The 25,769-nt window shown below is 36.2% G+C and overlaps 1 protein-coding gene across 5 annotated transcripts in view; it reads right to left on the bottom strand.

Moving 5' to 3' along the window:
* The window catches only part of DMD (dystrophin), a 1,940,210-nt gene that overhangs the window by 472,438 nt on the left and 1,442,003 nt on the right, over positions 1–25,769 (bottom strand). For all 5 annotated transcript variants that reach the window (XM_057717394.1, XM_057717395.1, XM_057717398.1 and 2 more), the window contains one exon: positions 4,943–5,132. In XM_057717394.1, the coding sequence (XP_057573377.1) occupies positions 4,943–5,132 (190 nt within the window). The remainder of the gene's footprint in view (positions 1–4,942; positions 5,133–25,769) is intronic.

The raw sequence follows: 25,769 nt of genomic DNA, 5'->3' as shown, positions 1-25,769 counted from the left end.
CTTAAAAATAGATGGAAAGAGGAAGGGAAAGACAGCTAACACATACTGAGCACTTTGAGTGCAAAACTCTGCCCCTCTGGTAGGCATTTTACATGTATTCTATCATTTATTTCTCACAAAATCCGGTGAAGTATTATTTTCATTGTCTAGAAGAATATAATTGAGACTTACAGGTTAGGCAACAAGTGGTAAAATAAGTGGTCTTTCTGCCTACAAGGCTCATACTCTATCTACTATACCATGCTGCTTTCTATATAATTTAGCCCCAGCTGATCTTTCCAAACTCATTTCTTATAATAATCATACCCCAGCCATAGAGAAGTACCTTTCGATTCGCGAACTACCCAACTGTCCAGGACTTTCAACATGCTGTTTCCTTTGCCAAAAATCCCTTTTTAACTCCGTGTATTAAGCCAACTCCTAACACATTCTTCTAACTTTCTCTGAACAGAGGTTCTCAACATGGCTGGACGTGAAAAGCATGGACCGGACATGCTGTGATCAATCCAGTTTGAATCTCTGGGGGTAGAACCCAGAGGTCAGCATTTTAAAAATCTACTCCAATGTATAAGCAAGAACGAAAACCAGTGTTCTAGGTGAGTTTCCTGGCCTCTCTGACAAGGTTACCTTAATCATCTTCTGGTTTTACTAGATCCTGTCTAGCCCTCTACTGTGACATTCATCACACTACTATACAATTTTGTCTTAGCGTAACTATCTTCACCCCTGGAATATAAGCATCCCAAGGGCAGAAATCACACTCCAATACAGAGGCTTCTGAGTATATGCTCCACACTGATCCAGTATGGACACACACTCACATACACATGTATATGCAAATGGTTGAAACCAAAGCTTCACAAAATAATAGTCTTATTTAAGAGTGATGGACTCTCGTTATTTTCTATTCTATTAATTTTATTCCTTTCTGTTTAGAAAGATGTGAATTGATACTCATTAAATTGATTACATAACCTAGTACTTTGAACTATGTTTGAAAAACCTCTCTCTAATCATGTTCGTAATGCCAGTCCTAACACCATGCTAGGCATCTAACAGGCATTTAATAAAGATTTGATGAATTAATCAATGTTCTTAGGGAACTTTTATATACATATGTTTTGCATATCAAAAACGGCAGGCAGACATCACTAGGCAAAAGAAAAATATCAAGGTAAACATTCATAATCTTTAGACACCAAAATAGAAAGATTAAAAAACACGTATAAAACAATTCAAATTACAGCAACAGAAAAGAATATACAGAGGGTTTTCTTTTCTTAGAATCAGGGATCCTTAGATTGTCTCTCTCTTTGCAGATGCACCAAGAAATATGACAATCCAATTTACTCAGGATACTAATTTTGCTACTGAGGTTGCATTCTTCCTTCGGAATTAATCAGTGGGCCAAGATATATTGTGAGCAACATTGCAGAAGCTATTTCTCCCAATTTTAATAACATATTAGAAATTTAAGGTAGCTTAATCAATTTCCAAGTATACTCTGATGTACAATGCAAAATTTATCAACCTTGTCTCTGGAAGTGTTTTGTTTAATAGAAGAGCATTTCTATAATGGGTGGGGGAGGTTGGGTAGAGACACAGGTAAAACAAAAGAAATCAGAGGAAGGAGTGAGTTGAGAGATGTGGCCTGAGACATGATCCAGATCATAGATGAGGGAATCTCAAATATTAATTACTCCATAGTCTCTCTTGCTGAGAAAAAGATCCTAATTATGCCACCTTTATGACCATCTCTCCCCACCACATACCCATCCCCACACACCTTCTTTACAAGCTGGTATTACAATGATCTCTTAGGGATGCTTAGAGAATCAGTTAAGGTTGGTGAAATTCTTGTGAAGTATTAGCAAAGATGCAGAATCTTCCCATTTTCAGTTAGTTCCCCACGGTTTTATGTTAGAATTTAGAACCGTGGCCATCTTTATCAATTCTCTGAGGCCCAAAGCAGGAAACGTTTTGGACACAGGAAGAATCTGATTCAACTATGAATATAGTTATTCATTTTAAGAATTTTCAATTTAAAACTTTTCAAACCGTCACCTCTTAGGGCTGTATATGGTACTTTATAAAAATACATGGGCTTTAAGATTCCAGCTATATTGTCAGAAAATACTATGACCTTGCTTTTAGTAAGGAAAGTAAATAAAATTTTTGTTTGTAGTATAAAGAAGAAACTTTAATGGCTTTCAGAGTGGAATTAATCAGGTTAATTCCACTCAGGAAGCATATGCTTCACAATGCATGTATGCTTATCAAACCCAGGAATTGTAATTATTGCTGGGAGAATTAAACATCCCATGAAGTGGATGATAAGCACTGATAGTCAGGTAGTCTAGCAAGAGCTGAAGTCTCCATATATAGAAAAACTGATTGACAGTCACAGAGAAAAACCTGTTTTGTGAAGGTTTTCACCCCCTGTCTCCATTCAGCAGCATTTGTGTAAAGTAAAACATCACTGCTTTGGAGTGGACAGATATATTGGAATCTGTCGGAAAAGCTGTTGCTCTGGCTAGGTGTTTGGAGTTTCCTTTTTTAATACGTAAGAGCTATTCTTGCTGTACAGCATGAATCAAACAATGAATATAATACTACCAGCTTCTGCAAATGAAGTGAAAGGCATACTGCTACCCTTTATTCCTTCATACGTATTATAGAACATTCCTTTTGTTTAAAAAAATCATCTTCAGAGGGAAAAAAAAAAGCCAACACTTGCATTTAGCTGAAATACTGAAACTGCATGCAGTCTCCTAAGGTATGTGGTTTTATTTACTTTCAAGCTTGGCATTTCCATTTGTTGCTTTTAAATCACAGTATCTTGATTCAATTCTATCAGTTGAAATATGCTATTAACAATAATCAATAGTTTCAGTAGTTTAGAGATTTTACCATGACATCTTCAAATCTTTCATCAAAAGACCATTATTCAGCCATCTAACTGAAAATCAGAGCTGGCTATAAATGTCATTCCTATCCATAAAATGTAGTTTCAACCTCAGGCAACTGGAATTTAGAGAGGACACAATATTAACTGAGAGGGAATGAGAATATTGTCTCTGCTTTAAAATAACACTGGAATCTTAGTCCTACTACAGTTAAGGGGAAGATGATATGTCTAAGGTTTTTAGGAACTCTAAGGGAGTTTTACATGGCTTTTAAGAATAAATACATTTTTATGAGTAATATAAAATAAGCTAAGAAAGTTTCCTCAGCATAATTTCCAACTGTTTTTTAAAGAGATCAGAAATCTAAACACAAAATGACTTCATTCTCCATTCTTCTATAGTAAACATAGTTAGGAAACACTGCAGTTTTTTTCTTTAATGATTCAGAATCTTGCAGTTTCTCATGATGAGGAGCTCATATATGAATTTTCATTGCATAAGCACTACAGATATAAATATAAAATGTATAGGAGATAGATGGATATATCCTTGTTTTGCCCTCAATAAGACACCCATTAATTTAAGAACTATCTTATTAAATCCCTACTGTAAAATGAGTCACTGGATTTATTCTTAAAAGGAATCTGCTAAAAAAAATCCACTTAAAGTTTTACACTTTATTTACCACAGCTGATGGGAATATGTGAATCCACATGTTTAAAATTCTAGGGTGGCTTTAGGGGCATTTACAAGGAGAAATAAAATTTTACTGATGAAATATCATAAGTCAAATATGTTACAGCAGCACATTTTCTAACCATTTATCTAAGAGTGATCCCAAAACAAACTTTACTCTGTATTTACATTCACAAGCCATGGGAAGTATCTACAAAGATAAAGTCAGGTACTGTTCTAAACAAACTACCTTCAAATGATCAAACTAACTCAACATGCATTGTGGAGGAGCAAGTGGGGTCCGAAGAGAGTGATAAAACAAGAATGAGCAATTCAAGAAGCTACAGATCGCCACTGTCATCTACTCTACATACGAAAGCATCAAAGTAGATCAAATGTCCTATCAAAACAGAAGAAAGGAAGGAGAACAACAAGGAGGGGAGGAGAAGAAACTTGGCCTAACATGATTTGATGGCAGAATTATTTTCCAACTCAGGATATACCGCAACTTTTTTCGTCATAATTTTAAAATATTAAAAAACTGAAAGCCCTAAAACTGGGTCCTATGATTATTTTAACACTCCAAATTTTCTTTGCGGTACTAGTACAGTTCTTAGATCAAATCAGAAAACTCAACTATACATAACAAAACTCCATTATAGGCCAGAAAAATTTTACCAGGTCCTGAAAGTAAACATCAGGAGACTTCTTTGAACTACAGAATAAGATTTGTGCCAAGACTTCATGTAAACAAAACGTCTGTTTTCACTGTTCATGCATATGAAATTTTATACCAATAATTTTTGTTTCTAGGAAAAACAATTGTCTGAACATTGTATGATCATTAACTATGACAAATTTAGCCATCTCATTTTTATTTTCACAGATCATGTTAGGAAGAAAGCTACAAAATGCCAGATTAACATTTCAAAACGTATTGGAAAGTAATGAAGGGAAACTGATTCAGTTAGCAACGCTAAATAAAACAGACAATTCATACAGATGCTTTCCATGTAAACTATTAAATAAACACTCAAAAATGGCAACTTTTTCAGATTCAATAAACCAATCCCTAATTTATTTCTCTGAGCAAAGTTTCTTCTTATCAAAGCTCTAGCTTCATGTGCAAGTTCTTCCTGGTCAAAAACACATACTATTTAGAAGACAGGGGAGTTAAATGAAATAATAAATGATTTTTCCTTCTCCCTCTGTCTCTATTTTCCTAGCCCAAATGCTTAAAGATATAAGGCCATGTAAAACAACTATTTTATTTCATCCACGGCATATCAATTACAAGGACAAATGCTGAGAATTCGTCAACTGGATTCGTAAGAGTGATAAAGTAGAAATGCTCGACTTACTTGCCATTGTTTCATCAGGTCTCTTACTCCCTTGGAATCTTCCAGGAGCCTTTCCTTATGGGTGGCATCCTGCAGGACGTTGGCAGTTGTTTCAGCTTCTGTAAGCCAGGCAAGAAACTTCTCCAGGTCCAGGGGGAACTGTTGCAGTAATCTATGAGTTTCTTCCAAAGCAGTCTCTCGCTCACTCACTCTGCAAAGGAACAAATATCCAGATGCAATCCTCCTCAAATATCAGAAAGGTGCACCCAGTGAATCCCACAAAAAGAGCAAAGTCAAAGGCACTAAATTATAATATACCAACAAAGTGGGGAGTTGTTGCTAAAACTCCTCTTAAAACCATCAACCACTAGAATAGCGCGCACGCGTCTGTGTGTGCGTGTGTGTGTGTGTGTGTGTGTGTATTTGGACTTTTAGACTTTTGAAAATTCACATGTAAATTTTCCCAAGAAACACATTTTTAAAAACTTTTTAGTTTTTGCTGGTCAATTTTGGAAGCTTATTTTACCATGCTGCAGAAGTTCAAGCTAATGTTTATGGGTAAAACCCTAAAATCTATACCAGGCAGGAAATTATGATAAGATAGGCCAGGAGAAACGCAAACCTAGAAGAGAAAGTTGAACACAGGAGGAAGAAAGAGAAGGGGACTGGAGAACAAAAGAGAACAAAAAGGCTAAGAAGTAGAAAAACCACATATTTCATAGAAACCATTGTGCAAAATGTAATTCTGCATAACACTATCATGTTCTAATTGTTCTAATTATTGTGTTAGCTTTAATTTTCATTACCTGAGGGTCATACAACTGAGAATGTTTTCCAAAAGAAAAATTTTGTGTGTAATGGAAAAAGCGGAGCCTAAAAACCAGACAGATCTGGGTTCGAATCCCAATATCCTCTACCAAGTGTGTGATATGGCAAGTTACTTAACCTCTCTGATTTCTCATCTGCAGTGCATATTGCTATGATGAGAGTGAAAATACAACAATGTGTATAAAGCTGAGTGCCTCACACATTATAGTTGCTCAAAAACGTTAGTTCCCTCTGCCCACATCCCAGTCTCATTTCTCTAATCTTTTAGAAGGAATGAACCAAATTCCCTAATGACACAAAAGTCTAAAAAAAAGTTATTCATATTTTCTGACAATATATATATAATGCATGTATTGTGGATACACACACATACGCCCTCAGTAAACATCTACACAATAATAGCTTGGGAAGGAAAATTGCCTGAGGCAGTAACAGCCCCATCTGAAAAGATTCAGGTAAATTTTGTCTGCAATGAGGAAATTAGTACTCTATTTAAATGCCATATTTGCCTTCTATTACTACACAAACACTTTCTGGGATTAAACATGAGCTAAAAACGGATTTAAAAAAATGAACACTTGAATATGATACACACTGCTTGTTAAGATGTGATTGTCAATAATTATGCAAAACTGCAATTTATTTCAGCAGCAACTTTATCATGGGATGTGCAAACCAGGCAATAAACAACTCCTGCCGAGCCAGCGGCAGCAAAGCCCCCGGAAGAGCTGTTTATTCATCATGGGTGAGGTTTTTGCTGAGCATACAGTCTTCCACAGTGTAGTTTCGGTGCTCATACTGGATAAAAATCTTCTGTCTGCATTAACTGGTGGAGGGTAGAATAGGTTTATCAGGATGCAGCTACTGGAAAAAAGGAAGCATTGCACTAAGCTATTTATCAACTCCTAAATAAACTTGAATACTGCACAGCTGAAAGGTAGCTTGGTGTTCTGGTTGGGCAAATCAGTTAAACTTCATGGAGTTCAAGGGCTAACCTGAACTGCTGGCTCCCTGCTCGTTTAGTTTTCAGGCAAACTATCAATGCAGGGAGAAACAGCAAAATATTGTTATTTGCTTTTTTATTTCTCTTTGTATTTAATATGATTTAAAAATTCGGAACCATTGCAACAACACTGAGAATCTTAAACGTTATAATCTGGCATGAAACGTACAACGTACAGGTTGAAGCATGTGTAATTGCGAACGTTTGACCATTTCTGACCTACAAAAGGGGCAATTTCATCCAGTTCAAGCTAATATTTTAGGTTGGCTTGTGCATTAGACATCACTAAGATTTACTCCACCTCCAGCTCCAAATCTGGCATAGAAATAAGCTGTCACATTGCAGAAAACAAATGCCGGGTTAGACACTGATGTATTTTCTAACACACTCCAAAATCACACAAAATGAAAGGGCAGTGTGAAACTCCCTCATGGCAGAGTGAAGCTGGGAGAATTAGATACTGTGCATTTTATTACCAGCTTCCTCATCGTGATGAGCTGCACTTCATGCATCTTAGCTCCTCTCTTCTTAAAGAGAAACACTACTTACCCTCTGCTTCCAGAGAAAGTAACTAGTAAATAACTTTCCAAGAGTTATTTGTAAAATGTGATGCACATAAATCAGATGAAAGGGTTCTACCGAGACAATGAGATTTCCAGCCAAATCCTACCAGTGAGTTTGCTGCTTTGTAAATTAGGCCCTTAGGGAAGAGCCGTAACTCTTTCAGGACAGTAAGGCACCGTTTTCCTAAACGATACCCTCACAGTCTGAAATATTGACATCAGGCTGAATATTTTCTAATTTGAAAATAAGTTAAAAAAATTCAGTGACAGCAATAGCAGAAAATCTCTTTCATCAGAGGTGAGATTGTTATTTCCTGCTTGTGTGGGAGACTTAAGGCTGCATCCTTTTTCCTGAGATCAAACTATGTACACTGAATTCTTAAATTTTAATTATGCCAAGTCTAGACTAGAAATGAGTCAAGGGTACTTGTATGCCATATTTGTGCATTGAAAATAGTTCTGAATATATGCCATACTTTTTAATTTTCCGTAACCATATGGCTTTAAATGGCTATGATAAATAAAAAATGTAGAAATAAGAATCATGAAGGAACAAAAAAATTGGCCTAGAACAAAACTAAAGATTTTGAACATAGATTATTTTTTTTTAAATTCCCCTCTCCAGATTATCAAATTATAGACCCTGGAGAAAATCTGGCTGAACTTTTAAAAGTAACAGTGACCAGATATCATAAAATAGTAATAATGCTTTACAAATATAATCTACTGCATTTGTTAGGTACTTTTTATATAACAAATTTTAATTATTAGCAATTCCAGCTTTATAATGCACAAAAATAGCTGAGAATTTGATGGAGTGTGGAATGGGATAGTGACTTCAAAAGGTTTTATTTCTATTCCTAAGGGTACCATACACCATTCCCCATATGTAAATATAGGCAGTGTGGTTCTCAAAGTATGTTCCACAGCCCAACAGAATCGGCAGCATCTGAGGACTTATGAGAGATGCAAATGCTCAAGCCCTGCCCTAGACCTACTGAATCAGAAAATCTGTGTGGAGGCCATCAAGCTGTATATTGACAAGCCTTCCAGGCGATTCTGATATCTGCTAAAGTTTGAGAATCACTGACACTAAGAGACCAAACTTTGAGAACTACTTGTGCAGTGGATGCGGTGCCCAGCTGCCCAGACCCCTCTTCAGGACTGAAGTGTGTTTTGCTCTAGCTTCTAGGAAAACGGCTGCAAGCAGGTTGCATCCAATGACTGGTTAATGTGTGGGCTATAGAACCTGGTTCCCCTGCTGCAACTTAGGACAATTCGGGAAGGTAGCGGGGAGGAGGAGGGTTGATTGTGGTTGCAACTGAATTAAAGTCCAGCTTCTCCTTCTGCCGTATCGTGCGTCCTTCCTCTTCCTCTCCCACAGGTGTTAACCCTGAGAGCACTCTCCAAAAAAAAATTCCTGCACATTAACCACTTTCTCAGAATCTGCCTTTTAGAGAACTTGAGCTGCTGAATTGTCACACTAAATAAAAATCTGGAAAATATACTTAAGAAATGTATGTGGAGAAATGTGTAACTATACTCGCACAGATTGTGATCTCAAAAGGAGAGAGGACGGAGGATTCTCACACAGCAATTGAGCCTGAAGAGCCATACACCTTTGGTTGCCCTTTAAGGAGATCTATAGATAAGGCAGAGTTGCATTATCACCAGTTAGAAGCAAGAATCTACTGAAGGGGCAAAGTGCTGGAGCTATAAAGCTTAGTGTAACCCTGCACCTGCCCAAGAAGGTGTTCATCCAGAGACACGTCTGCAGAAAGAGGAAAAATCACAGAAGGCATGTCTTCAGTATTTCCATGTTCTTTTTAACAAATGATTATCAATGAGGCAATCAGATAAGTAATACTCTGATCCTTCACACACGCACACCACAGCATCTCTGAATAAATCTCTAAGACTCCAGATTGTCTATTAAGTTGAACATCACTAATTTCTTATGGGTCAACCTAATACATAAAAAGCAAAAGAGAAAAGGGAAAGCTACTACTTTCCAAGGTAAGGCGGAAGAGCTTAATTAACGTATAGGCAATATTCCACGATTAGATACATAGTTGGGTGATATTTTGTCAGTGCACTATATTATAGGATTTTAAATATATATGTATATAATAAAAATAAATATACATTATATATAATCAAACAGAAACAAACACACTGAATATTCTTAGGGGAAAAAAAAAGGCTCAATCTGATACAGAAGGCTATTTTGCCCAGGTGCTTCTGAAAGTGTGATTAAACTGGGGAAATTCACAGCACTTAGTCTTCCGCTAAATAACACTTCCATCTGTGCTCTGGTATTGTCATGGAGTAACAAAATAAAACACTCAATCTTTCCTTCCTGGTTTATTTGCATTTTAACTACTATCATTTCCTACGATATTTTTAGGGGAAGGATTACAGGATGACTTTTCTTTCCCTTTTTGGTTTGTTAGATATAGATCACAGAAAATGAGTACCTTAGCAGCAAGCACTTGGACTTTGGACCAAAAGATTTCTGGCAACATCAAACACTACTCATAGAACCAGAGCTAACCTGACGTTCAAATTCTCTGTAACCATAACAACCTCCACTGGTTTGCTAGTAAATAAATTAATTTTGATTTTTTTTAAATAACTCTATATTGTATTTGCAAGGGCCAGCTAGAATTTTATTACCTATGGCTATACAGCAGTTTGTAGGAAGGACTCCTTTTAATCTCCAGCAATTCTATTAGTAATCTGCACTGATGAAAAGCATGAATCTAAGCAAAATCCATTAGTTCTCTTTCTCACAACAATTCTAAGACTGTGGCTTTATTTGTCTTTGCACAACATCTATTTAAATATATGACCCAGAAGGGTTGTAGCAATGAGAGGATATTTCTCTTTTCTCCTCTGTTACTGAACTCTACAGTGAGACATATACTCTATCCTTTTCATGGAACTATTGACACAGGGTGTGAGATGAAGGCTCTAAGGTCCACCACAGAAAATAAATTTTAAATCAAATATCTACATAGCTCTTTAAAGATTTTAAAATATGTTCAGATTTATTCTCTCACCATTTCACAAGGTATCCCCTATTTTTTCTACATAAAATGTGTTTGTTTTTCTTCATATGCTTCCAGTTGGATGTTTCATTCCTTCCCAGTGGCTTCAGCCTCCACACAGATTATCTTTAAATCTGAACCTCATTCTTATTTCCACATACCTACCAACATCTCATGTATCAGGTGATCCATGCATCTAGTTCTTATGTATTATGTGCCAGGATTTACGCTTGGTGATGGTAACACAAAAGTCAATGAGACATAGACATGGACTTTGGCATTTAACATATTCAAGTCTGGTGGAGGAGACAGATAGGTAAGCATTTAACTATAGTTACAATATGATTAGGGTTATAGTTCATCTGGATTCCCTGCCAGGAGCCCAAATATAATAAGCATCACATGGTATTCATGAACTTCTATCTCAATTTGCCTAACAAGTGATAAATCTATCTTTTTAAACATTTTTTTTTCCTTTTCTTATCAAAGGCACTGGGGATCATCTAGCTGGGCTTTATCTCAAAATACAGTGATGGATGCTCAATAAAAGTTTGCCTAATTGAATTGATTTTTATAAAAATCAGAAATCTTTTAGATATATGTCTTAGGCTATGGCTGGTTTCATTTTGCTGTTGGGAGCATTTTGCTTTTGTTCTTCTGAGAGAACCATAATGACCTTCCCAAAGTTGCACACAAGTAAGTGGCAGAATTGCAATTATAGCCCAAGTCTTGCATCCTAAAAAAGAGGATTTTCTAACTCTGAAAATAGATATGGGTGTTCACTCTTCTCTGATATATTCATTGCAGTAAAAGAAAGAAAATTGCAGGAAAGTTTATGCCACTGAATCCTGGCCTTCATCTTGGAGCACAAATTTATCTATTTGTTACTTTACCATAAGCGGCACCATTAAAACACACAAAAACCTACCCAGAGGGAAGCCACACATGCAAAGATATTCTCTCACCCTAACTATAGTAGAAAGATCTAGCTGGTCTTTGCTTCAAAACAAACAAACAAAAAATCCATTTTCAACACAAATCTGCTGGTTTGCTGTTCACCGACATATGCATTAAAGCGGTTTTCATCCCTTCTCTCCTGAGGTCTGGTACTAAATTACTCAAACTCTCCAGAGTTAATTGGAAACCATGACCTAAATGTTCCCAAAGTATTGCTGATTAGTTCTCAGAAAACTCATTCCCATCTCTCGTCACCCCAGACAACACATGATGACTTTTTAACATGTGCAGAAGCAACACACTTGCACAAAAAATAGATTAGCCCTCTAAAGATAAACCACAGCTTTGAAGCTATTTAAACTTTCTTCAATGATACAAACATTTTAGTAAAAAAATATATCACCTGAACTTTATCTTTGGACAGTAAGAGAGTACAGGCATTATCAGTCATGTAAGGAATTTTAAAATATACATTCCATCTCTTTTACTTTCTTACTCTATGGGCATTTTTAAAATTGAGATTTGTACAATATATCATTAGAGGAACAACCATAATTATATACTTTTCCTAAAAGCACTGGGGTATTTCTGAAAAGAAAGTATTAGGAGACAGCAGTAAAAATGTACTTTGTACTATTCTTTGTGTTACTTCATTTAACTTGTGTTTCACACATTTATGACAGCGAAAAATAAATTGATAAAAAATATATATAATATTATGAACAAGTGCAGTATTCAAGATATATATTTTTCCTACCTTGGAATGTTAACAAAGAGATTAACATTCTTTAGTCTAGGATATGTATTTTCTATTTTTCTACTGACACTATACCTTAAGGTACTATTTGGAGAAGTTTAAAAATAATGTCAGGAGTAACTGATTACATTTGGTTTGGTTCACATACAGCGACTCAAAATATTATTTTGGATATTTACAGAACTGTAAGAAACCTTCAGAAAAAATGTACAGTTATACTACTGTCTGGATGAATACAAACTTAGATTAGGGTTGGGTTTATAATTGGACACAATTTCTACTCTAAATAAGTTCTTTATGCTTTGTATAATGTGAATCTTTAAGTTGGTTTCGGTCACTTGCAGCGTTAATCTCTTTAAAAGATACATTTTCCTAATTGTGGATAAGCTAGACTGAGCAGCTTTCTTCTCTTCTAAAAGGATATATGAAAACTAGGATAGAAACCAATTAAAAAGATCATCTCTTGGAAGTCTCATAAGACTACAGAGGCAAACAAATATGCATTCCCGTTCTCAATACTTAGGAAAAAAAGAGAACAGTAGATTGTTAGATGCTGTTACATAATATTCAGAAGACAGCAAAGTACGTTGCTTCAGTTTTCTAAAATCAAAAGGCAAACATAGCAGATTCCCTTTAAAAGGAAAGAAGTGGCTAAGAACATATCATCAACCGATTACATGAACTTACAGTAGATGTCTCTCAATGGAATTTAGAAATATGATTTCATAATTCCTGATATGAACTTCATGTTATAGTCTCTAAATATTTGTGACTTTTATTACCCAATTCCTCATTCAGCACCCTCTTGTGGTTAATAATGCACTTTTAAGAGTCCTTTAAATTCAACACATTGTTACAGTGTTTTGCGCTAAAACAATGCTCTTCAGTTTTCTGGCTCTTCCACGTGTATCTTCTGCCATCTAAGAGACCTATTAAAATGAATACTGCATTTTGGATTTGAAGTAGTCTTGAGGATTTTATTTTAAAAGAGGGCATCATAGGCAGTAATAAAATATTTTTATTCTTATGAAATAATAGAAAATTATAGTACATACGGTTGTGGCCTTCTCATAATGGTAACTTAATAAATATTTGCTAATACCTGGAAATCTATATCTTTTGAGAAATGTTTTACACTAAAAAATATCTAACAAGAAAACAAAACACTTCATACGTTTCTTTCCTAGACTATTACAGTAAAATAGACACATTTTAATAAGACCGGTTGGGAAATGAATTAATCTCTCAAAGTGATTCTGTCTTGGTAGATTCTAAAAGAATTGCCCTTTTAATTTTGAATCCCTTTTAATGACTCAGGTATGATTTATAAGACTTGTAGGATTACAAATAACTTGAGCTAATTAAAACTGATGATCAAAATAAAGATTTAAAATTTCCTGCTTTCTTTATTTTAATTACTATGGGGAGAAGCTATATTTAAGAGAACTAGATAATTTGAAATATACGGATGGCCTTCTATAAGATCAATTTAAATTTATGAAGAATAGTAGAAAATTAAGGATTTATTTTTTCAATTAAAGCTGCAACACTAAAGGAATGAATCTGAGGGCTGCACGTGCTTTCAAGAACCCTCATCCTCATCAGCCATCATCATCAACTTATTGTAAATTCCTTGAGGACAAGGATTCATACCACAGTTCCTGGTATTTCATAGACAAATTGAAATTATTAAACCTACTATGAAACAGGCACAGCTTCTAAAAATGAGAAGGTCACAATCCCTTGTTTCCAAAACACTTATAGGGACTTCCCTGGTGGTGCAGTGGTTAAGAACCCACCTGCCAATGCAGGGGACATGGTTTGAGCCCTGGTCTGAGAAGATCCCACATGCCGTGGAGCCACTAAGCTCGTGCGCCACAACTACTGAGCCTGTGCTCTAGAGTCCGTGAGCTGCAATTACTGAGCCCACGTACCTAGAGCCCGCACTCTGCAACAAGAGAAGCCACCACAATGAGAAGCCCACACACTGCAACGAAGAGTAGCCCTCGCTCACCACAATTAGAGAAAGCCCATGTGCAGCAACGAAGACCCAATGCAGCCAAAAATAAATAAAATAAAAAAATAAAACACATAAATTGGAATTACTTTTGATGTGAATAATAATTCATATTTGTATAGAATTTTAAAGTTTATACATTGCTTTCACATACACTATTTCAGGTGAACCTCACAGTAACTTGTAGATATCCTCTTGTTTGTTATAGAGAATTGATTGTGTAATAGACTATTACTCAGTTATAACTAAGATGTTTAAAAATGAGAATAAGCAATCCTGTAACCAAAATTATGTTTTGCTTTGTAGAAGTGTGGATATTAAATCTTTGGAGATTATATCTTTCATCAAGTTTTATACTAGCAGTTAAAGTGAAATGGTGGACTATTTCACTGGGCAATGTCACATTTAATTGTCAATGACTGAATTTCTGCTACTCTTACACAAAAACAATATATTTTTTGAAAAAAGAAATTAAATGTACTCCTGCAAAGAATGTTAATTCAATGTGTTTTTAGGTGCATTGCAAAAAACAGAGGGCAACGCAAACAATAAGCTCTGTCAAAATGAATCCACTGCTTTATCAAATTTTCTGATAGCCTTATAAGTTTGATCCTGGTCCAAAGATAGCATGTATTGAAAGGGCCTTAAAAGTCATCCTATCCAGGCACCCGTTTGGCTCTGTAAGCTAGCGTAGTCCTCCCTTCCCTGCTTTGCATCACCCATAGATGGGAATGGACACCCTCTCTGTAGCTCCACTCGTGTTCTATCAAAAACATCCAGTATGGGAATTCCCTGGTGGTCCAGTGGTTAGGACTCTGTGCTTTCACTGCTGAGGGCCTGGGTTCAATCCCTGGTTGAGGAACTAAGATCCCGTAAACCGTGTGGAGTGGCCAATAAATACAAGTGTTCATCTATTTAAAAAAAATTCAGTATGTCAAGGATGAGAATAGAACACTGTGGCATAGCACCAGAAATCTTCCTTCGTCATTTGACACCGACTTTTTTTTTTTTATCTTAGTTCCCCAACTGGAGATTGAACCCGTGCCCTCCTGAAGTGAAAGTACCAAGTCTGAATCACTGGACTGCCAGGGAATTCCTTACACTAATCTATTAATCAACATTCTTTGTGTAAAAGCATGAAATGGTTGCTAAACCATCCAATTTATCTTGTATCTAGCCAGTATTTCTCCAACTTAGTCACAGGAATATAATGAATGACCTTGTCAAATGTCCTGATGAAATGTAAATAGACTGCCGCATTTTGCTTACCTACCGTTTTAAAAATTCTTCAATGAGAATAATTATTTTTCCCTCAAACATATAGATAATAAAGGTTTTTATTTTTTTAATCTCTGTTTATGTGTGTATGTGTGTTTGTTGTGCTAAATTACCTGATTAGTCTCTTCAAGAAATGGGTTCGTATTTCTCTCACAGCCTCCATCTAAGCAGCATTCATCATTTTAAATGTCTTGGGTAGCTACAATAATATCTTCTGCGATTCTAACATAGATTTCAACTGCATTTGTCAACATCTAGTTAGGAGGCAATTAATATAACTATGAGAGGAATGTCATCATCACCCTTTTGTAGGGACCAGGGCATTTAATAAAGATGGTGCAAATAGATTATAACTGCAGTAATAATCACAAAACTTTTCAAGACTTTGCTAGACAACCTGGCAGATCTTAAATGTTTGTTCATTTCATTCAGTCTTATAAAATGGCAACTGGATCACTGAGAAAAAGGAGGTTAGGTTCTCAGAGAACAATGTTACTTCATTAATTCATAGATCAGTTCTTGTCGGGAAAGAATATGTAAACAAATTTTACAGACAACACAGCAGAGGCTTTCTGGATATTTAGGGAAAATTTTGACTAACAGAGTGCTTGAAGAGTGCTACTGGCATTCCGTGGGGAGGGGCTGGAGATGGTAGATTCCATGCACAACAAAACACTGTCCCAAGTCCCACAATACTTTGGAACGTCCCACTAGATACTCATGTAGGGCCAAACTCTGTTTATAAACTCCAGAACCTAGAACTTAACTCAACTTTACATACAAATATAAAATACTTTTGTCAAGATTTTAATACACACTGAATTTTTCATAAATGCAACTAAGTGCCATGAAAATCCAAAGAAAATTTTATATTGTGCTGTGAAGATTTTTGTCAGAAGTTGTTCAGCATTTTGGAAAATTACACTATGGCTGGCCAATGCCACTCACAGTGTTTGAGTCCCCGTACAATACACGAGTATCACTCCACATTTGTTGACATTGCATTCACAGTATGACCAACTAGAACCTTCACTTGTACTCTAGTTTGATCTGGATTGAATCATTACATACTGAAATACATATTATTTTATTACAAATGACTCGTATTTCTCTTTAAAATTAAAGCCAGTGCATCATTTTTTAAAAATGTGTCTATAGATAAGGTGTATTATCTACAAATTTTAGTTTATGACCGTAAAGAAGGTGTTACAAAGTATTTGTTATAAGAAAGAAAGGGGTTGGCATTGGATCAGAGGAGGTTGAAAACCCCTGATACAGAGCTATAGGGAAATTTCAAGATGAGGACATTATACTGAAAATAAATAGAATTTTTAAAGGAGAGGATGAGGGTATTTTCCCTCTGTGCGTCCAATCCCTGATCCTTACAGCTCCATAGAAAACAGAATTGTATTTTTAAAATTGCTCACTTTTACAGCCAGCTGCGACTACCGGCAAACCAGAGGTCTACTTCATCTACGAACCTGAATTAAAAACAGCCAGGCCTTTAGTCAGTTCAGAGCCCACATTCTTGATTACATTTGACACAATAATCATCATCATATCTTAAGACTCAAATCAGCCTGACAGTGCTCGACGCAGGGCTGCTTCTCCCAATTAGCTGAAAATTGCAGCCCAGCTCATCTTCTAGGGAGGTTTACATTTACAACTTTGCCGTGGTGAAAAGGCAATGAACATGAGGGAAAGAGCAAATCAACTTTCTAACTTATACACTATTTTATTTTAAGTTTACTAACGCTGATAAACCTGTTTTGACAGGAAAGAAAAAGTATAGGCGTTTTGTTATTATTTAAAAAAAAATACACAAAGCTTAAGATAGCTAGAGTTTAGACTAGAAAGGGGGACATAAACACATACTGTGAATATTTTTAAAAATTATTTTCCAAATGAGAGCTTTCAGAAGGGACAGTCTTTTATGTAAAAGACATATTAAAAGAATTTGCAATTCTTAGATAGGTACATATTATTGAGAAGTGAAAAGTTACTAGATATCGGGATCCTAAGGAATGAATTTACAATAAGATACTAACACAAGAACACTGTGTTACACAACTGTTATTCCAAGTATCTAGTTCAAAATCATTTCTCTAGTATTTTTCTAGAGGAAAAAATAACTGAGGAGATTTTTGTGCATTTTACTTCCTCAATGATGATACCTTTTGACCTGGGTCAAGGCAGTTTGCATACACTATGAAAAAAAAATGAACAATAGTAAGGTAGCCTCTCTTCGTGGCAGCATTCCAGATGGCTGTGCGGAAGGTCTGCTCAGAGGAGCAATGCCCTGAGGCGTCATCTTCTAAGTGGATAACAGCTCAGAGTCAGAAGAGAGAAATATACAGATGAGACAAAGAAGAGTCTAGAAAAGTTAAAAAGAATGCTGACAAGGAGAAGAAATGGAAAAGCAAGAAGGCACTGGAGGGGCCTGAGACAAGGATTTTCTAGCCACGGAGGATGGGGGAATACATGGGCAGAAAGAGGACTATAAGACCTAACCAAGCGTGAGACCCATGGGAAGCAACTGCTGAAAATAATGGAGAAACCATGGAGGCTGCAGTGAAGTCAAAAGGAATAGGGAGGGAGGCAAAGCTGGGGACAGGAGCACAGAAGAAGCGGTAGAAAGAGGAAACAAGAGAGGAGGCGCAGTAAAGGCAATGCTTCTTCGAGTTTTATTTTTCCCAAACATCCCTGTTCCCCTAAAGCTGAGCATTTCTTCCAAGATACCACGTTATGAATATCCTTAATTTTATGGCTATCCTTAAAGAAGAAATATTTATTTTTCTTATTGTATAGCTATATTTATGTGGGATTGAGGATGGATTTTTAAAGCGTAGTTTTTGATGCAAGTTTTAATCATCATGTAGGAAATAAGGCTGAATGATGTTCATCTATTATATATATTCGTTTATTATATGTATACTAAGTATAACATCAGTTAAATTAATTTTGCCCCAAATTTTTATGATGTGAATTATTGAGAAAAGATAATGCTAATGCTTCTCAATGAATTAATTGATGTCTTTCTCCTTTAAGCGTAGTCAACAATCTGAGTATTGTAAGAAACATTTCCATAGGCTCTGTTCTCCTTTGGAAAACAAAGTTCACATTTTCTGTTGTTCAAGTAATTAAATCTTTGAAGAGTTTGTTTTTGACCTTTAGAAAAAAAAATCCTCACGTAAGCCAATGTTCTTTAAAATTATCTAGAAAAAAGTATACATTCTCATTTTTAAAAACACCATCCGCTACTATGAGCTTCATGAGGTTAATGTATACATAGCGAAGTTTGGCAAAAAGAATCAGAAATAAGCTTTAGTAATGAAACCCACATATTTAATTTTACTCTGTCATTACCTCAGAGTGTTTTTCCAAGTTCTAGCAACCCGAATCATAAGGAAATGGGATGAAAAATCCTTTGAGTGACGACTACTTAAATTATGGATACCACGTTGTAAAGCATCTGGCTCATTCTAGTACTGGCATGATTTCTCAAAATTAAAATAAAAAAAAAGCTCTTTAGATTCTGTCATTTAAATAAGCCCCTTAGTGATTAGTCAACTGATTTGCTATAGTTGGTTTCAAGGTATACGCGAGTGACAATACTGATAACGGCACAACATTTTAAAACTGCACACAAGTAGAGTATCGAACAATTTGGTCACTTCCCTATTCATGTTCAGTCAGGTAAGTGTAGTTATGAATTGCTTTTGCTTGCCATAGAATGGGAGTTAAGTTTTCCTTTTACCCAATTCTTATTTCACTCGATGAGTCCTGTGAGTGCAAAGAAATAAAATTTTCCACATTAAAATCCGTGCAAGGGGAGAAGCCAGTTTACAGGAGTCGGCACATCTAGGAAAGATGAATGCCATTCAGAATGACCATGCTGCTGAGTTCCATCCATCTGTTCACTTGGTGTCAATGAAATTGTTGAAGTGGATTTCAAAAATTTTACAGTGACTACTTAGAAATCACTGGCTCCCCAAGCAACTTTCTAAAGTCGAGCTCAGCTCTTCCATTTCCCTGCTGTAATGACAGAAAACACAGTGAGTCTACTGCTACTCCCCACCTCTGTTAGAGACCAGTGTGTGTGTCATTTGTGCACTTTCCTTCTTCAACAAATGTTGTTAGTAGAAACAAATAATTTGTGGATAAACTGTTTTTTGTCTTTTTCCCTTTCTTATTTACAACACTTGTACCATTATGTAACTAGATTCTAGGACTAACAATTTATCACTAAGTAGTTTGAGTTCTTGGAGAAAAAAAATGATAGTCTCTAGAGGTAAAGTTGCAGTTCATCATACACACTGTAAAAATTGAGTGTTTCTGATAGGCAGATACATATCTGATTTTTCATGTGAAAATATGAACACCATAATTTCCCCCACCTGATCATGTCTTTCCTGGAGCATATATTTTTAAAGTAGCTCTTAAAACTTGCGACGTGTGACATAATTATCTTCATCTTTATAAAAAATGATGTGATAAAAGTATTTGTGTAGCCTTGGTGCTAGAACTAAAAATATTGCATATTTGTTTTTTGAGTGGAATATGTACTCAAATGATACAATAATAGTATTAAGCAAATGTGCCATGGTAATTCTGTGAAGGATACATTTAAAAAATCTTGGTTATTAACCCACTGCAAGTAAATTTAGAATTCTATAGATTCCCTCATGAAATTACAACAGTATTGACAATTCCTCCTATATATGTTAGGGGAATAAAAGCTAATAATAGAATATTATGTCTTTACGAGAAAAAGGTATTATTATTATTATACTTTCCCAGCATATGTATTCATAAACATAAATACAAGGGGAATTTTGTTCACTGTCCCCAACACCCATTGCTGTACCTGGAAAAGAGTGCTTCATTTTTACCAAAGCAATTAATTAGAAAATGAAAACTATATGTCAATATCGGTCTTTTCACCGTAGATACTTTCATTAAGTAATAATGACACTAGTACACATGTAACTATCACTATTTGAGTCTTTTTCTTTCAAGGTTAGAATCATAAGGCTCTACCAGATAATCTACTTCAAAAGTAAAATTTGGCAAAAGTTTGGAATAGAGATGAAGAAAATGGAGAGAAACCTGCTTTTTCAAGAAGAATGGCAAATAATTGCTCAGATGCCCTCTTGGAGCCAGTCACCTTAATGACACCGGCAAAGGTAGAAAAGAGTTAATAGAACTATTTACATGTATGTATGTATGTATGTATGCGTTAGAACTCTGAACAAGTATTAAAAAGTAACAAATCACCCTATGTGAGAAAATTCTCAAAGAATTAGAGAACCCAAGATCATATAAATGATACTTCAATGTAAACATAAGGAAAGGAAAAAGAAGAAAGTCTTTCTTCAAATACAAGAATTTCTGTGTCAGAATTGTCACAAAGCTGGGGGTTTTGAGCTTCAGAGAGTCATAGACTCTCTGTGTCTCAGTATCCTTACCTGAGTTACAAATATTTTGATAATGAAATTGGCAACACAGATTCAGTTAACTCAGACATGTAAAATGCTATATTCATTTGGCATGTGGACTAGCAAATTGTAAAGATGCCTGTCTCCCTGCTCGTTATTTGACAAGAGAGAGCAGAACTCAGCCTGAGCAAATCATCCTGCCCTTTTAATTAAGGACTTGTGGTCAAGAAGGAATCTGCAAAATCCTGCTAGAACTGCACTTCAACTCAGGTCCTCCAGGTACTCTGTTGAACAGCCCTGGCCTCTCCTCAGAGCAGATTGGGTCTATCCACCGGGAATGCTTGTCAAGTGAGAAGTATATGGAGGCTGAGTCACACACACCAAGTGCTTGGCTGGGCTTCTAGAAGTGTCTATCTGCCAGGATAAATTTTTCTGTCACCAGCAGCAACCTAACAATTAGGCTAAATGCAATCATTAGCAGGTTGCAGATTAGATGTTTTGCGTGGGGAAAAAAACCTGTAAGAGTTAGTCCCATGTTATTAACATGTTGATGAGGCTAGAGTATCAAGGAGGGTTAATGGAGTTTGTTTCAGGGGAAAAAATACGCATTAGCAGATCCTAGCAATTATAATAGACTCTATTGTTCACTGCTATTTGCTAAAATAGAGAGTTCTTTTACTAAAGGGATCCAAGATTACTTCTGTGATTTCTAAATGATTTACCCTCCATTTCTCACTGTGGAAAGTCTCAGGAAAACAAAGATTCAGTATGAGTTAACTATGCTGTGTCAGAGAATTGATCCTTCTCTGCCATCACTGTCATTGTTGTTGCTTTCATAGCTGTCTTCCTTCTCCTTTTCCTCCTCTTCTCTCTCTTTCTCCGATCCCTCTCCCTCATCTACCTGCCCACCTATCGATATCTATGTCTATCTATCTAACCATCCATCCACCCATCCATGAAAATGCTCCTAAACTTGTAATAGGATATGAGGTGAAAATAATAGTTCCAAGGGAATAATCAAAAACGTCTACGTCTGAGTAGAGTCAAAGGCAGAATGACACAACTTCCCTTGATTAGTATGCAAATTTATGAAATTATGCCCAAGTGAAGAGTTGAGCTAATGGCACTTGAGAATACTACTTAGGTAACATCCAGCGAAATGATCTCCATGCAGCAGCCTGGGCTAGATGCTATGCTATCTCTCTTACAAATGCTTACTGAGCACTGAGTATTATACCAGTTACTATAGTGGCCAGTAAGATTCTTCTGGAGAAATCAGTTCCACAGTCAAAGTTATAGAACACATGAATACTATATAGACTACCCTTTTCCTCACACATTCCCGAACACACATTGTGTATTCGCAATGCAAACACTATAATCAAAGTCCGACTATTCTACAGAAATTTGTTTGACTTAATCTGATCATGCCTAAACTTTTTATTTTTTTCCCTATACCCTTTCTTGAGTTAACTAGTTCTGACAGAGACCCATTTTGGAAAAAAAAAAGAAGTATAGGAGGGGGATAATCAGGATGCTAAAGTCATGTGCCCACCTGATGCTTGAAATGATCGCACCAAGGCATTACCCAGCCTGTTCTTGAATATTTCCACAACCTTACAAGGCAGCCTGTTCCACCCTTGGACGGCTTGATAACAAGATCCCTCTCTCTGCTAAGCTGAAATATAAGTTCTTAGGACTACAATACATGCTTGAATTTATCCAGCCTAATATCTCCTTAGCTTTCCTTTTCCATTGCTCCATTGCAGTGTGTGTGTGTGTGTGTGTGTGTGTGTTTGTGTGTGTGATAGAGAGACAGAGAGAGAGAGATTATTGTCACTAAAACCCTCCATTCTGATTGTTTTTGGTTGGCATAGTGCAGTGCTTCTCAAACTTTAATATGCATAGAAATGACTTGAAGACCGGAAAGCTTGTTGAAAGTTTTCTGGGCCACATCCCCAGAGATTTTGGTTTAGTAGGCTGGGGTAGGACGCACACAACTGCATTTCTAGCAAGCTCACAGGTGATGCCAATGCTGCTAGTCCAAGGGCCACACTTCGGGTAACCCTTGGGTAGTATATACATTGATGGTCTGCCAATACCCATGCCCTAGCTGCTGGGGATATTGGCTGCTAATGGCTCATAGCAGCCTCTCTCACTGGAAATTGGCCTCAGCTGTAGGTAACTGGTTTGTCCGAGGCTGTCCTCTCCCACAGGGTGACCAGAACCAATAACTGGTTGATACTGGAATGTAAAGGCCCAGCCCCCTTGCCTCAATTCAGGATGTCTCTGAAGGGACCTACAAACTCCAATCTCCCCTTCGAATCTGCCCAGGCCTTAGCTTCATGGCAGGGTAGCTTCTCTCTCTGCCCAATTTTACCTCTGTCACATCCCTACACATGTATCTCAATGGAAACACTCTTCAGCAAATCTTCTGCACACAACTTTCCAACTCAGGGAATTTTCCTCTCCCTGTTTGCAGGGAGCCCAGTCTAAGTCGGTTGGATTGTATCTTTTCTTTCCTTTTGAACCAAGTGTAGTGCCTTATATTTACCTTTCATCGTTCAATATTCAGCCTACCACCCCAATTTGTTGAAATCTTTTTGGCTCTGGATACTCTCGTCTACTGTATTTGCTATTTCTCTCTGCTTTGTGTCATTGGCAAATTTGCTAAGAATGCTATCTACGTCTTCATCCAAGTCACTGATGGAAATATTGAAGAGGACAGAGCTGAGATTAGACTACTGTGAAAAGCTGCCAGAACCTCCTTCCAAGTTGATATGTATCCATTACAAAGCAATGAAGGGAGCACAGGCCTCAGAGACACAAGTAGAGGTCAACAGCTATACCCACGGCTAAAAAGAATAATGCCATTGTAGCACGTCTGTTTTTAATAGGCAACTTAGGTATGATTTACATCTTAAACATCAATAAATCACATCTCACTACCAAAAAAATCATGAAAGGCATAAACAATCATGAATTCATGATGATTATTCATTTACTTTGTCCCAGGATGCAATTTGTGTTTGGTCAATTTTGTGGAGGGTTTGTTTCATTTAAATATTTTTGAAAAGAGGTTGTGATAAAGTTGATGTTGAATAGCTAATTCCGTTTCACTAGGTAGATTTAAAATACTCGCAAGGTAAAAGAAAAACACAACTCCTCAGGAATTGTATGAGTAGCCATAAATCTAGGAAATGTAGATGAAGATCTCCAAAGGGGCTTGGATTTGGTCTATTTGATTTGCTTTAAATGCTCGATGGCGTGAAGACACTGGCCACAGAATGACATAATGAGTATCATATCAGGGATTTGATGAAGCTAACGGAGAAGCTGAATATTAGAAGATATTTAAAACACACAATCACTGATTTGAAAGGGGAATTGATTTCCCGTGAATTTAGTTTTCATCTCTTTGGATGAATACTGATGCTAGGCAGAACGGCCACTGCCTAAAACATTGGATGGAGGCACGTGGATATTGCTTTTGTTTCTGACCATTTAATAAGTTACCATGTACCTCAAGGAAGTATCCCCCCCCCAATTTTTCTCTTGAAAAATTAATACCTGAGCATTACCTTCCTAATAAAAACGTAATAAGGATTTTTAAAAGGAAAAAAAAAAACAAAAACAGTCCGGAAATGCTTTCAATTGTTACTAAATTGAGAGTAAGTTAAACAAATATAAGCAGGCACGTCCCTGGTGGTCCAGTGGTTAAGACTTTGCCTTCTAATGCAGGGGGTACGGGTTCAATTCCAGGTTGGGGAGCTAAGATCCCACATGCCTCGCAGCCAGAAGAAAAAAAAAAAAACCAAAAAACATAAAACAGAAGCAATATTGTAACAAATTCAATAAAGACTTTACAAAATGGTTCACATCAAAAAAATTTTTTAAAATAAATATAGGCAAAATACACTTACAAATATATGAAAGAAAATGCTAAAAAATGTTAAAGGTGATTGTTTCTCAATTTTTAAAATTTTCTACAGTAAGTACATATCACTTTATACTAGGGGAAAATTGTTTCAAGATACAGAAGAAACTTCCAAACAGAGAACAATGGTAGGTAAAATATAAAAACATTAAACCCAAAATGCACAATCTGGGCTCAGAAACAAGACAAATAGCTCTATGGGTCAGAAATGGCACAGAAACACAAAGTAGTATGCAGGGTTGAAGACATGAGCTGTTGGGCTCTGGGAAGTAGATAGTGGCTGCCAGGAGTTCGGAATCTACCACGCTCAAAAATCTGCAAGTGCTCCAGCCAAAGCCGGGCTCTTTGCCTCTATTAGCCAGGGATAGTATCATGCTTCTCAAGTGGTGAAAGAAGGCTGAGAAAGAGGTGCTGTTGATCACCATCTGGAACTGCTTCAATGATCCCCTTTTGGGGGAGAAAATTGAAAAGAATAAATTACACAAAACTCACTAATACCTACATGTTTTGCATATTTTTAAAATATCAGAAATGCACTTGAATGAATGGTTTACAGAAAGAAAATAAATTCCTATTATAAACTGAATGAAGCCAAAAGATCCCCAAACTAGATGACTGTTAGAATTGGAGAGACAAAATTACAAATCAAACGATGATTATATCCATTTGCCAAAATAACTCAACTTTCTAAAAATAAACTCGAGCTAATTTATATATTTTATTGAATATTTTAAAGACTTTGAGAATGCTAGTGATGCGAAGACAACGAAAAATGCAAGTATAACTGAAAAGTAATATAATGGACGCCGTTGATAACATTAATGGTTCAATTAAATGAAGTAAGGGAAACTTTCTCCCATTTGTTTTAATTTTAGATATCATAATATTAAATTAATGAATGAAGAAAAGAAAGGTCTGTTGGTATCCTATGATTTTTTTTTTTGGAAACATTAGTTTTTTTTTTTAATTTTAGAGTCTTTTCATGGGTAAATGGTATGTAGAGGCATTTGTAAGCATATA

The sequence above is a fragment of the Hippopotamus amphibius genome, chromosome X, assembly GCF_030028045.1.
Source record: "Hippopotamus amphibius kiboko isolate mHipAmp2 chromosome X, mHipAmp2.hap2, whole genome shotgun sequence".
NCBI classification, from domain to species: Eukaryota; Metazoa; Chordata; class Mammalia; order Artiodactyla; family Hippopotamidae; genus Hippopotamus; species Hippopotamus amphibius.
The sequence above is the reverse complement of the archived record's forward strand: the minus strand, read 5'-3'. Positions and strand labels throughout refer to the sequence as shown.